Here is a 14,943-nt window from a genome sequence, read left to right as displayed (position 1 = left end):
TTTTTAGGAGCGGTCAAATTTTGACTTTTTCGCCATACTATACTATTGCCTCTTTTGGCCATTTTTGTGACATCCCAAATTATGAAGTTTTTGACCTTTTTGGCCTTTATTTCCACTTTGTATCCCATAACGCGTCAATAAAAGCTATTCTAAGTTGTTTTCAGCCATTTTTAGAGCGGTCAAATTTTGACTTTTTTCGCCATACTATACTATTGCCTCTTTTGGCCATTTTTTGACATCCCAAATTATGAAGTTTTTGCAGTTTTTGGCCTTTATTTCCACTTTGTATCCCATAACGTCAATCAAAAGCTATTCTAAGTTGTTTTCAGCCATTTTTAGGAGCGGTCAAATTTTGACTTTTTTCGCCATACTATACTATTGCCTCTTTTGGCCATTTTTTGACATCCCAAATTATGAAGTTTTTGACCTTTTTGGCCTTTATTTCCACTTTGTATCCCATAACGCGTCAATAAAAGCTATTCTAAGTTGTTTTCAGCCATTTTTAGGAGCGGTCAAATTTTGACTTTTTCGCCATACTATACTATTGCCTCTTTTCGCCATTTTTTTTTGACATCCCAAATTATGAAGTTTTGCAGTTTTTTGGCCTTTATTTCCACTTTGTATCCCATAACGCGTCAATAAAAGCTATTCTAAGTTGTTTTCAGCCATTTTAGGAGCGGTCAAATTTTGACTTTTTTTCGCCATACTATACTATTGCCTCTTTTGGCCATTTTTTTGACATCCCAAATTATGAAGTTTTTGACCTTTTTGGCCTTTATTTCCACTTTGTATCCCATAACGCGTCAATAAAAGCTATTCTAAGTTGTTTTCAGCCATTTTTAGGAGCGGTCAAATTTTGACTTTTTTCGCCATACTATACTATTGCCTCTTTTGGCCATTTTTTTTGACATCCCAAATTATGAAGTTTTTGCAGTTTTTTGGCCTTTATTTCCACTTTGTATCCCATAACGCGTCAATAAAAGCTATTCTAAGTTGTTTTCAGCCATTTTTAGGAGCGGTCAAATTTTGACTTTTTTCGCCATACTATACTATTGCCTCTTTTGGCCATTTTTTTGACATCCCAAATTATGAAGTTTTTGGCCTTTTTTTGCCTTTATTTCCACTTTGTATCCCATAACGCGTCAATAAAAGCTATTCTAAGTTGTTTTCAGCCATTTTTAGGAGCGGTCAAATTTTGACTTTTTTCGCCATACTATACTATTGCCTCTTTTGGCCATTTTTTTGACGTCCTAAATTATGAAGTTTTTGCAGTTTTTTGGCCTTTATTTCCACTTTGTATCCCATAACGCGTCAATAAAGCTATTCTAAGTTGTTTTCAGCCATTTTTAGGAGCGGTCAAATTTTGACTTTTTTCGGCGTACTATACTATTGCCTCTTTTGGCCATTTTTTTTGACATCCCAAATTATGAAGTTTTTGCAGTTTTTTGGCCTTTATTTCCACTTTGTATCCCATAACGCGTATCAAGAAGCTATTCTAAGTTGTTTTCAGCCATTTTTAGGAGCGGTCAAATTTTGACTTTTTTCGCCATACTATACTATTGCCTCTTTTGGCCATTTTTTTTGACATCCCAAATTATGAAGTTTTTGCAGTTTTTTGGCCTTTATTTCCACTTTGTATCCCATAACGCGTCAATAAAAGCTATTCTAAGTTGTTTTCAGCCATTTTTAGGAGCGGTCAAATTTTGACTTTTTTCGCCATACTATACTATTGCCTCTTTTGGCCATTTTTTTTGACATCCCAAATTATGAAGTTTTTGCAGTTTTTTGGCCTTTATTTCCACTTTGTATACCATAACGCATATCAAGAAGCTATTCTAAGTTGTTTTCAGCCATTTTTAGGAGCGGTCAAATTTTGACTTTTTTCGCCATACTATACTATTGCCTCTTTTGGCCATTTTTTTGACATCCTAATTTATGATTTTTTTGACCTTTTTGGTCTTTGTTTCCACTTTGTACAACATAACGCGTCTCTACGAGCTATTCTAAGTTGTTTTCAGCCATTTTTAGGAGCGGTCAAATTTTGACTTTTTTCGCCATACTATACTATTGCCTCTTTTGGCCATTTTTTTGACATCCCAAATTATGAAGTTTTTGCAGTTTTTTGGACTTTATTTCCACTTTGTATACCATAACGCATATCAAGAAGCTATTCTAAGTTGTTTTCAGCCATTTTTAGGAGCGGTCAAATTTTGACTTTTTTCGCCATACTATACTATTGCCTCTTTTGGCCATTTTTGTGACGTCCTAAATTCTGAAGTTTTTGACCTTTTTTGGCCTTTGTTTCCACTTTGTACAACATAACGCGTCTCTACGAGCTATTCTAAGTTGTTTTCAGCCATTTTTAGGAGCGGTCAAATTTTGACTTTTTTCGCCATACTATACTATTGCCTCTTTTGGCCATTTTTGTGACGTCCTAAATTGCGAAGTTTTTGACCTTTTTTGGACTTTATTTCCACTTTGTATACCATAACGCATATCACGAAGCTATTCTAAGTTGTTTTCAGCCATTTTTAGGAGCGGTCAAATTTTGACTTTTTTCGCCATACTATACTATTGCCTCTTTTGGCCATTTTTGTGACGTCCTAAATTCTGAAGTTTTTGACCTTTTTTGGCCTTTGTTTCCACTTTGTACAACATAACGCGTCTCTACGAGCTATTCTAAGTTGTTTTCAGCCATTTTTAGGAGCGGTCAAATTTTGACTTTTTTCGCCATACTATACTATTGCCTCTTTTGGCCATTTTTTTTGACATCCCAAATTATGAAGTTTTTGCAGTTTTTTGGCCTTTATTTCCACTTTGTATCCCATAACGCGTCAATAAAAGCAATTCTAAGTTGTTTTCAGCCATTTTTAGGAGCGGTCAAATTTTGACTTTTTTCGCCATACTATACTATTGCCTCTTTTTCGCCAGTTTTGTGAGGTCCTAAATTATGATGTTTTTGACCTTTTTTGGCCTTTATTTCCACTTTGTATACCATAACGCGTCTCTGCAAGTTATTCTAAGTTGTTTTCAGCCATTTTTAGGAGCGGTCAAATTTTGACTTTTTTCGCCATACTATACTATTGCCTCTTTTGGCCATTTTTTTGACATCCCAAATTATGAAGTTTTTGCAGTTTTTTGGCCTTTATTTCCACTTTGTATACCATAACGCATATCAAGAAGCTATTCTAAGTTGTTTTCAGCCATTTTTAGGAGCGGTCAAATTTTGACTTTTTTCGCCATACTATACTATTGCCTCTTTTGGCCATTTTTGTGACGTCCTAAATTCTGAAGTTTTTGACCTTTTTTGGCCTTTGTTTCCACTTTGTACAACATAACGCGTCTCTACGAGCTATTCTAAGTTGTTTTCAGCCATTTTTAGGAGCGGTCAAATTTTGACTTTTTTCGCCATACTATACTATTGCCTCTTTTGGCCATTTTTTTTGACATCCCAAATTATGAAGTTTTTGCAGTTTTTTGGCCTTTATTTCCACTTTGTATCCCATAACGCGTCAATAAAAGCTATTCTAAGTTGTTTTCAGCCATTTTTAGAAGCGGTCAAATTTTGACTTTTTTCGCCATACTATACTATTGCCTCTTTTGGCCATTTTTTTGACATCCCAAATTATGAAGTTTTTGCAGTTTTTTGGCCTTTATTTCCACTTTGTATACCATAACGCATATCAAGAAGCTATTCTAAGTTGTTTTCAGCCATTTTTAGGAGCGGTCAAATTTTGACTTTTTTCGCCATACTATACTATTGCCTCTTTTGGCCATTTTTTTTGACATCCCAAATTATGAAGTTTTTGCAGTTTTTTGGCCTTTATTTCCACTTTGTATACCATAACGCGTCTCTACGAGCTATTCTAAGTTGTTTTCAGCCATTTTTAGGAGCGGTCAAATTTTGACTTTTTTCGCCATACTATACTATTGCCTCTTTTGGCCATTTTTTTTGACATCCCAAATTATGAAGTTTTTGCAGTTTTTTGGCCTTTATTTCCACTTTGTATACCATAACGCATATCAAGAAGCTATTCTAAGTTGTTTTCAGCCATTTTTAGGAGCGGTCAAATTTTGACTTTTTTCGCCATACTATACTATTGCCTCTTCTGGCCATTTTTGTGACGTCCTAAATTCTGAAGTTTTTGACCTTTTTTGGCCTTTGTTTCCACTTTGTACAACATAACGCGTCTCTACGAGCTATTCTAAGTTGTTTTCAGCCATTTTTAGGAGTGGTCAAATTTTGACTTTTTTCGCCATACTATACTATTGCCTCTTTTGGCCATTTTTTTTGACATCCCAAATTATGAAGTTTTTGCAGTTTTTTGGACTTTATTTCCACTTTGTATACCATAACGCTGCCTAAAAGCTATTCTACGTTGTTTTCAGCCATTTTTAGGAGCGGTCAAATTTTGACTTTTTTCGCCATACTATACTATTGCCTCTTTTGGCCATTTTTTTTGACATACCAAATTATGAAGTTTTTGCAGTTTTTTGGCCTTTATTTCCACTTTGTATCCCATAACGCGTCAATAAAAGCAATTCTAAGTTGTTTTCAGCCATTTTTAGGAGCGGTCAAATTTTGACTTTTTTCGCCATACTATACTATTGCCTCTTTTTCGCCAGTTTTGTGAGGTCCTAAATTATGATGTTTTTGACCTTTTTTGGCCTTTATTTCCACTTTGTATACCATAACGCATATCAAGAAGCTATTCTAAGTTGTTTTCAGCCATTTTTAGGAGCGGTCAAATTTTGACTTTTTTCGCCATACTATACTATTGCCTCTTTTGGCCATTTTTGTGACGTCCTAAATTCTGAAGTTTTTGACCTTTTTTGGCCTTTGTTTCCACTTTGTACAACATAACGCGTCTCTACGAGCTATTCTAAGTTGTTTTCAGCCATTTTTAGGAGCGGTCAAATTTTGACTTTTTTCGCCATACTATACTATTGCCTCTTTTGGCCATTTTTTTTGACATCCCAAATTATGAAGTTTTTGCAGTTTTTTGGCCTTTATTTCCACTTTGTATCCCATAACGCGTCAATAAAAGCTATTCTAAGTTGTTTTCAGCCATTTTTAGGAGCGGTCAAATTTTGACTTTTTTCGCCATACTATACTATTGCCTCTTTTGGCCATTTTTTTTGACATCCCAAATTATGAAGTTTTTGCAGTTTTTTGGACTTTATTTCCACTTTGTATACCATAACGCATATCAAGAAGCTATTCTAAGTTGTTTTCAGCCATTTTTAGGAGCGGTCAAATTTTGACTTTTTTCGCCATACTATACTATTGCCTCTTTTGGCCATTTTTGTGACGTCCTAAATTCTGAAGTTTTTGACCTTTTTTGGCCTTTGTTTCCACTTTGTATCCCATAACGCGTCAATAAAAGCTATTCTAAGTTGTTTTCAGCCATTTTTAGAAGCGGTCAAATTTTGACTTTTTTCGCCATACTATACTATTGCCTCTTTTGGCCATTTTTTTGACATCCCAAATTATGAAGTTTTTGCAGTTTTTTGGCCTTTATTTCCACTTTGTATCCCATAACGCGTCAATAAAAGCGATTCTAAGTTGTTTTCAGCCATTTTTAGAAGCGGTCAATTTTTGACTTTTTTCGCCATACTATACTATTGCCTCTTTTGGCCATTTTTTTTGACATCCCAAATTATGAAGTTTTTGGCCTTTTTTTGCCTTTATTTCCACTTTGTATCCCATAACGCGTCAATAAAAGCAATTCTAAGTTGTTTTCAGCCATTTTTAGGAGCGGTCAAATTTTGACTTTTTTCGCCATACTATACTATTGCCTCTTCTGGCCATTTTTGTGACGTCCTAAATTCTGAAGTTTTTGACCTTTTTTGGCCTTTGTTTCCACTTTGTACAACATAACGCTGCCTCTCTGAGCTAATCTAAGTTGTTTTCAGCCATTTTTAGAGCGGTCAAATTTTTGCTTTTTTTCGCCTTATTTTCCTATTGCCCCTTTTGCCCATTTTTTTTGACATCCCAAATTATGAAGTTTTTGCAGTTTTTGGCCTTTATTTCCACTTTGTATCCCATAACGTCATTAATAAAAGCTATTCTAAGTTGTTTTCAGCCATTTTTAGGAGCGGTCAAATTTTGACTTTTTTCGCCATACTATACTATTGCCTCTTTTGGCCATTTTTGTGACGTCCTAAATTCTGAAGTTTTTGACCTTTTTTGGCCTTTGTTTCCACTTTGTACAACATAACGCGTCTCTACGAGCTATTCTAAGTTGTTTTCAGCCATTTTTAGGAGCAGTCAAATTTTGACTTTTTTCGCCATACTATACTATTGCCTCTTTTGGCCATTTTTTTGACATCCCAAATTATGAAGTTTTTGCAGTTTTTTGGACTTTATTTCCACTTTGTATACCATAACGCATATCACGAAGCTATTCTAAGTTGTTTTCAGCCATTTTTAGGAGCGGTCAAATTTTGACTTTTTTCGCCATACTATACTATTGCCTCTTCTGGCCATTTTTGTGACGTCCTAAATTCATAAGTTTTTGACCTTTTTTGGTCTTTGTTTCCACTTTGTACAACATAACGCGTCTCTACGAGCTATTCTAAGTTGTTTTCAGCCATTTTTAGGAGCGGTCAAATTTTGACTTTTTTCGCCATACTATACTATTGCCTCTTTTGGCCATTTTTGTGACGTCCTAAATTCTGAAGTTTTGACCTTTTTTGGCCTTTGTTTCCACTTTGTACAACATAACGCTGCCTCTCTGAGCTATTCTAAGTTGTTTTCAGCCATTTTTAGGAGCGGTCAAATTTTGACTTTTTTCGCCATACTATACTATTGCCTCTATTGGCCATTTTTTGACATCCCAAATTATGAAGTTTTGCAGTTTTTTGGCCTTTATTTCCACTTTGTATCCCATAACGTCATTAATAAAAGCTATTCTAAGTTGTTTTCAGCCATTTTTAGGAGCGGTCAAATTTTGACTTTTTTCGCCATACTATACTATTGCCTCTTTTGGCCATTTTTTTTGACATCCCAAATTATGAAGTTTTTGCAGTTTTTTGGCCTTTATTTCCACTTTGTATCCCATAACGCGTCAATAAAAGCTATTCTAAGTTGTTTTCAGCCATTTTTAGGAGCGGTCAAATTTTGACTTTTTTCGCCATACTATACTATTGCCTCTTTTGGCCATTTTTTTTGACATCCCAAATTATGAAGTTTTTGCAGTTTTTTGGCCTTTATTTCCACTTTGTATCCCATAACGCGTCAATAAAAGCAATTCTAAGTTGTTTTCAGCCATTTTTAGGAGCGGTCAAATTTTGACTTTTTTTCGCCATACTATACTATTGCCTCTTTTGGCCATTTTTTGACATCCCAAATTATGAAGTTTTTGCAGTTTTTTGGCCTTTGTTTCCACTTTGTACACCATAACGCGTATCAAGAAGCTATTCTAAGTTGTTTTCAGCCATTTTTAGGAGCGGTCAAATTTTGACTTTTTTCGCCATACTATACTATTGCCTCTTTTGGCCATTTTTTTTGACATCCCAAATTATGAAGTTTTTGCAGTTTTTTGGCCTTTATTTCCACTTTGTATACCATAACGCGTCTCTACGAGCTATTCTAAGTTGTTTTCAGCCATTTTTAGGAGTGGTCAAATTTTAACTTTTTTCGCCATACTATACTATTGCCTCTTTTGGCCATTTTTTTTGACATACCAAATTATGAAGTTTTTGCAGTTTTTTGGCCTTTATTTCCACTTTGTATCCCATAACGCGTATCAAGAAGCTATTCTAAGTTGTTTTCAGCCATTTTTAGGAGCGGTCAAATTTTGACTTTTTTCGCCATACAATACTATTGCCTCTTTTGGCCAGTTTTGTGACGTCCTAAATTACAATGTTTTTGCAGTTTTTTGGACTTTATTTCCACTTTGTATACCATAACGCGTCTCTACGAGCTATTCTAAGTTGTTTTCAGCCATTTTTAGGAGCGGTCAAATTTTGACTTTTTTCGCCATACTATACTATTGCCTCTTTTGGCCTTTTTTTTGACATCCCAAATTCTGAAATTTTTGGCCTTTTTTGGCCTTTGTTTCCACTTTCTATACTATAACGCGTCTGTGCAAGTCATTCTAAGTTGTTTTCAGCCATTTTTAGGAGCGGTCAAATTTTGACTTTTTTCGCCATACTATACTATTGCCTCTTTTGGCCATTTTTTTGACATCCCAAATTATGAAGTTTTTGCAGTTTTTTGGCCTTTATTTCCACTTTGTATCCCATAACGCGTCAATAAAAGCTATTCTAAGTTGTTTTCAGCCATTTTTAGGAGCGGTCAAATTTTGACTTTTTTCGCCATACTATACTATTGCCTCTTTTTTGCCAGTTTTGTGACGTCCTAAATTATGATGTTTTTGATGTTTTTTGGCCTTTGTTTCCACTTTGTATCCCATAACGCGTCTCTGGAATTTATTCTAAGTTGTTTTCAGCCATTTTTAGGAGCGGTCAAATTTTGACTTTTTTCGCCATACTATACTATTGCCTCTTTTTTGCCAGTTTTGTGACGTCCTAAATTATGATGTTTTTGATGTTTTTTGGCCTTTGTTTCCACTTTGTATCCCATAACGCGTCTCTGGAATTTATTCTAAGTTGTTTTCAGCCATTTTTAGGAGCGGTCAAATTTTGACTTTTTTCGCCATACTATACTATTGCCTCTTTTGGCCATTTTTTTTGACATCCCAAATTATGAAGTTTTTGCAGTTTTTTGGCCTTTATTTCCACTTTGTATCCCATAACGCGTCAATAAAAGCAATTCTAAGTTGTTTTCAGCCATTTTTAGGAGCGGTCAAATTTTGACTTTTTTCGCCATACTATACTATTGCCTCTTTTGGCCATTTTTTTTGACATCCCAAATTATGAAGTTTTTGCAGTTTTTTGGCCTTTATTTCCACTTTGTATACCATAACGCATATCAAGAAGCTATTCTAAGTTGTTTTCAGCCATTTTTAGGAGCGGTCAAATTTTGACTTTTTTCGCCATACTATACTATTGCCTCTTTTGGCCATTTTTTTTGACATCCCAAATTATGAAGTTTTTGCAGTTTTTTGGCCTTTATTTCCACTTTGTATACCATAACGCGTCTCTACGAGCTATTCTAAGTTGTTTTCAGCCATTTTTAGGAGTGGTCAAATTTTAACTTTTTTCGCCATACTATACTATTGCCTCTTTTGGCCATTTTTTTTGACATACCAAATTATGAAGTTTTTGCAGTTTTTTGGCCTTTATTTCCACTTTGTATCCCATAACGCGTATCAAGAAGCTATTCTAAGTTGTTTTCAGCCATTTTTAGGAGCGGTCAAATTTTGACTTTTTTCGCCATACAATACTATTGCCTCTTTTGGCCAGTTTTGTGACGTCCTAAATTACAATGTTTTTGCAGTTTTTTGGACTTTATTTCCACTTTGTATACCATAACGCGTCTCTACGAGCTATTCTAAGTTGTTTTCAGCCATTTTTAGGAGCGGTCAAATTTTGACTTTTTTCGCCATACTATACTATTGCCTCTTTTGGCCTTTTTTTTTGACATCCCAAATTATGAAATTTTTGGCCTTTTTTGGACTTTATTTCCACTTTGTACACCATAACGCGTCAATAAATGCTATTCTAAGCTGTTTTCAGCCATTTTTAGGAGCGGTCAAATTTTGACTTTTTTCGCCATACTATACTATTGCCTCTTTTGGCCTTTTTTTTTGACATCCCAAATTCTGAAATTTTTGGCCTTTTTTGGCCTTTGTTTCCACTTTCTATACTATAACGCGTCTGTGCAAGTCATTCTAAGTTGTTTTCAGCCATTTTTAGGAGCGGTCAAATTTTGACTTTTTTCGCCATACTATACTATTGCCTCTTTTTCGCCAGTTTTTTGACATCCCAAATTATGAAGTTTTTGCAGTTTTTTTGCCTTTATTTCCACTTTGTATCCCATAACGCGTCAATAAAAGCTATTCTAAGTTGTTTTCAGCCATTTTTAGGAGCGGTCAAATTTTGACTTTTTTCGCCATACTATACTATTGCCTCTTTTTTGCCAGTTTTGTGACGTCCTAAATTATGATGTTTTTGATGTTTTTCAGCCTTTGTTTCCACTTTGTATCCCATAACGCGTCTCTGGAATTTATTCTAAGTTGTTTTCAGCCATTTTTAGGAGCGGTCAAATTTTGACTTTTTTCGCCATACTATACTATTGCCTCTTTTGGCCATTTTTTTTGACATCCCAAATTATGAAGTTTTTGCAGTTTTTTGGCCTTTATTTCCACTTTGTATCCCATAACGTCATTAATAAAAGCAATTCTAAGTTGTTTTCAGCCATTTTAGGAGCGGTCAATTTTGACTTTTTTCGCCATACTATACTATTGCCTCTTTTGGCCTTTTTTTTTGACATCCCAAATTATGAAATTTTTGGCCTTTTTTGGACTTTATTTCCACTTTGTACACCATAACGCGTCAATAAATGCTATTCTAAGCTGTTTTCAGCCATTTTTAGGAGCGGTCAAATTTTGACTTTTTTCGCCATACTATACTATTGCCTCTTTTGGCCTTTTTTTTGACATCCCAAATTCTGAAATTTTTGGCCTTTTTTGGCCTTTGTTTCCACTTTCTATACTATAACGCGTCTGTGCAAGTCATTCTAAGTTGTTTTCAGCCATTTTTAGGAGCGGTCAAATTTTGACTTTTTTCGCCATACTATACTATTGCCTCTTTTTCGCCAGTTTTTTGACATCCCAAATTATGAAGTTTTTGCAGTTTTTTTGCCTTTATTTCCACTTTGTATCCCATAACGCGTCAATAAAAGCTATTCTAAGTTGTTTTCAGCCATTTTTAGGAGCGGTCAAATTTTGACTTTTTTCGCCATACTATACTATTGCCTCTTTTTTGCCAGTTTTGTGACGTCCTAAATTATGATGTTTTTGATGTTTTTCAGCCTTTGTTTCCACTTTGTATCCCATAACGCGTCTCTGGAATTTATTCTAAGTTGTTTTCAGCCATTTTTAGGAGCGGTCAAATTTTGACTTTTTTCGCCATACTATACTATTGCCTCTTTTGGCCATTTTTTTTGACATCCCAAATTATGAAGTTTTTGCAGTTTTTTGGCCTTTATTTCCACTTTGTATCCCATAACGCGTCAATAAAAGCAATTCTAAGTTGTTTTCAGCCATTTTTAGGAGCGGTCAAATTTTGACTTTTTTCGCCATACTATACTATTGCCTCTTTTGGCCATTTTTGTGACATCCTAAATTATGAAGTTTTTGGTGTTTTTTTGGCCTTTGTTTCCACTTTGTATACCATAACGCGTCTCTACAAGCTATTCTAAGTTGTTTTCAGTCATTTTTAGGAGCGGTCAAATTTTGACTTTTTTCACCATACTATACTGTTGCCTATGTTAGCCATTTGTTTTAAATGCTAAAATATGACGTTTTTGACAGTTTCTTGTCTTTATTTTCATTTTGTATACCATGACACGTCTTTAAAAGCTATTTCATGATGTTTTCAGCCATTTTTAGGAACTGTCAAGTTTCAACTATTTTTGCCATAGTATACTATTGTTTTAATCGCCATGTTTTTGACATGCTGAAATATGAGGTTTTTGACTTTTGTTTTTCTTTTTTCTTTATGTTAAATTTATATACCATGACGCATCTCTACAAGCTATTCTATGTCGTTTTCAGCCATTTTTAGGAGCGGTCACATTTTGACTTTTTTTGCCTCACTATACTATCTTGGCCATTTTTTGACATGCTAAAATATTCGGTTTTGGTCATTTTTTGTCTTCATTTCCACTTTGTATACTGTGACGTGTTTCTACAAGCTATTCTATGTTGTTTTCAGCCATTTTTCGGAGCGGTCAGATTTTGATTTTTTTCGCCATATTATACTATTGTCTGTTTGGCCAATTCTTTGACATGCTAAATCATGACTTTTTTGGCCTTTTATACAAAAATGCGTGCTATGACACGTCACTATAGGGTATAATAATTCATTTTCAGCCATTTTTTGGACATATCAAAACTTGACATTTTCCATCCATGTAGTTTTGGGCCATTTCTTCAATATGCTAAATTAGGACGTCTTTGAACGTGTTTTTTTTTCCTGCAATGTATGATATGACGCAACTCTACTAGTAAAGAAAGTATTTTCTGATATTTTTTGGACATGTTAAAATTGGACTTTTTTCACCATACTATACTATGCGGTTGCTGGCCAGTTTTTGACCTGCCAAATTCTGATGTTTTTTTGCCTTTTTTCGACAATGTATGCTATGAAGCCACTCTACAAGATATAATAAGTCGTTTTCAGCCATATTTTGGACATGTCAAAATTTGATGTTGTATGCCATACTATACTATGTTTTTTTCAGCCATTATAGACACACCATATTATAATACTTTGAGACGTTTTTTTTTTGTTATACCTGATGAAATGTCCAAAAAAACATCATATGTTATGTCGACCAAAATGACATAAAAATCTCATAGTATTGTACGCTGTCAAAAGTGACCCAAAACTCTAGTATGTTAAAGTTTCGACCAAAGGTCTTCTTCAGGTGCTAGCTTTTTTTAACAAAAGCTTGTTTTTTAGCAAAAGCTATCACCTGAGGTAGACCTTTAGTTGAAACGTTGTTGTCCTATAAAACATCTTCGTGGCTTTGAGTAATTGTGCGGGCATACCTTCTTTTTTCCCTGCTGTTCTTGAATTGCCCAGCACCTTCACCAAGAGCAAAGAGATCTGCGCATAACCCCTCCTTTATCCTATATTGTAGTATGTTGTCAAAAATGGCCCAAAATCTCACAAAAACATCATAGTATGTCGACCAAAATGACACAACAAAAGTGATAGTATAGTATATCATCAAAAAACTGCCAAAAATATCATAAAAAATGCATAGTAAAGTATTTTGTCAAAAGTGCCCCAAAGTGTCACAGTAATGTTTTAGTATTGTATTTTGTCCAAACTGAACCAAAAACGTCATCGGATAGTATGTCGGCAAAAATTCCCCAAAATATCATAAAAACCTCGTAGTATAGATGGATGGATGGATGGATGGATGGATGGATGGATGGATGGATGGATGGATGGATGGACAGAGCAATCGATATTTCAAACATGGCAAATAAAATCAGACAAGAATTACCGAACATTTTCAGTAAACAAACAAAAGTATTTCATGTCTGATAAAGAGCAGGAAGAAGTAAATAATTATCAAATCCAAAAATGTCCCCTTTTCTCCAGTTTTTATACACACACACACACACACATATATATACATACATACACATATACACATATATGGACACATTCATTTTTTATACACACATACATGCATAAACACATACATGCATAAACACATACACATGCATACATACACACATACGCGCGCACACACACACACACACACACACACACACACACACACACATACATACAGTCACATATATACACCTACATACACATATACACACCTTGATAAAATCAAACAGGAATGAATATAAATCAGTGTGTATAAGTACACACTCTTCACAGGACAAAAACACATCAGCAGAGACAAACGCGGTCGCTCTAACAGCAGCAGACGTCTCATTTCACGTCTTACTGGCCGTTTCCGTCTCCGTTCTTCCGGCTCGCATCCCCTCAAAACGCTGTTTTTACACACGTGTTCGGACTCGTTCAGCGTTTCACGTGTTTCCGTTCCACGCTGCAGTACGTCCAGAAATTAACCCCTTTGACTGGGACACAGTGACATTTCCTGTCCGTCCTCACCAGCTGATTCTTGAACAGAAAAATTCCTCTCAGATCGTGTGTATTCAGCTTGATTTGGACGTCTTTTAATATTATTATAATATCTTTAACTGCAGGACTTAATCATTATTATTACATAAAGCAAACCGCCGTTCAGCTCAGTCTGATGTGATTCGTCTCTGTTAATAAAGTTTTCTCCCTGCGTTTTTTCGGTGACGGCGGGGTTCGGCATTCCTCCGTGCAACATAAGCCATATTTACCGCTTACGTGGCCTTTGCTACTTTTGTGCGCTTCATCCTTTTCCTCCTCATGAGGGTCACCTGAGGCCTCTTCAACCCTGCGATCAGCAGCAGCAACCTGGGCCGCGACTTGGTGAGCCAGCTTCTCAGTAGCGTCCCCTTGGGAAACCTGCGGGAAACACAGCGGAGCGTTAACCGACGGGACATCGCAGCGCCCCAGAAATCACCAGCGGCTGAGCTGAGTTCATTTCAAACAAAGAAAGAAAACGATCAAATAAAAAAGAGTCTTCGTCAGCCCGAGAAAACAGAGGAAAGCTCGGCCGACGGTCCACCGAAATACGTTCAAACTGCACCCAAAATCACACAGGCAGATTCGAAAGTACAAATCTTCAGAACAGGGAGCTCAGTCCAGTTTGGGGGCCACTTTTGCAAAAAGCCAGGAGGCCAGGGGCCGGAGGCCGGGGGCCAGGAGGCCAGGGGCCAGACAGACAGACAGACAGACACAGACAGACAGCACGTCACACTGAATCACTGGTTAAACCTCTGGGGACAATGATCCGTACACAGTGACGAGTGTTGAGTGTTCGCAGCTTTAAACCATCGACAGAAAACAGAATCACATTCATCCAACCAACATTTTCAAAGTGAGCCGACTGTGTCGTCGGGAGGCGGAGGGACGCCCGGCGAGCCGCAGACCGCCGTTCGACAAACAACAACGACAGCCGAAGTTTCACAGAGACATCGACGGCTTCTGCCGTGACCGCGGCACCAAAAGCAGATCTTTTCAGCCCAAAACACGTCTTTTCCCAACAATAACCAACTGTTTCTGTGCAAAAAAGCACCGCAGCGTGTGCACTGTCAAAGAAGCACAAAGTTCAAACTAATCTGCTCGATAACAGCGCAGGAAAGTATCCGAGCTCTGCAGAAACACATCCGGATGTTTCTTCTG

General features: G+C 36.1%; 1 protein-coding gene across 6 annotated transcripts in view; it reads right to left on the bottom strand.

Moving 5' to 3' along the window:
- Nucleotides 1-14,943, bottom strand: part of LOC148190091 (uncharacterized) — a 48,893-nt gene that overhangs the window by 29,210 nt on the left and 4,740 nt on the right. For 5 of the 6 annotated variants that reach the window (XR_015776110.1, XR_015776111.1, XR_015776112.1 and 2 more), the window contains exon 2: nt 14,016-14,163. Coding sequence is in view for 3 of the 6 variants with exons in the window: in XM_088075245.1 (XP_087931371.1) it covers nt 14,016-14,163 (148 nt within the window). In the remaining 3 variants the exon portion in view is untranslated. The remainder of the gene's footprint in view (nt 1-14,015; nt 14,164-14,943) is intronic. The other variant, XM_088075247.1, reaches the window with a different exon arrangement.

This window comes from Plectropomus leopardus, chromosome 3 (assembly GCF_026936395.1).
Source record: "Plectropomus leopardus strain MGB_pleo_1.0 chromosome 3, ASM2693639v1, whole genome shotgun sequence".
NCBI lineage: Eukaryota > Metazoa > Chordata > Actinopteri > Perciformes > Serranidae > Plectropomus > Plectropomus leopardus.
The sequence above is the reverse complement of the archived record's forward strand: the minus strand, read 5'-3'. Positions and strand labels throughout refer to the sequence as shown.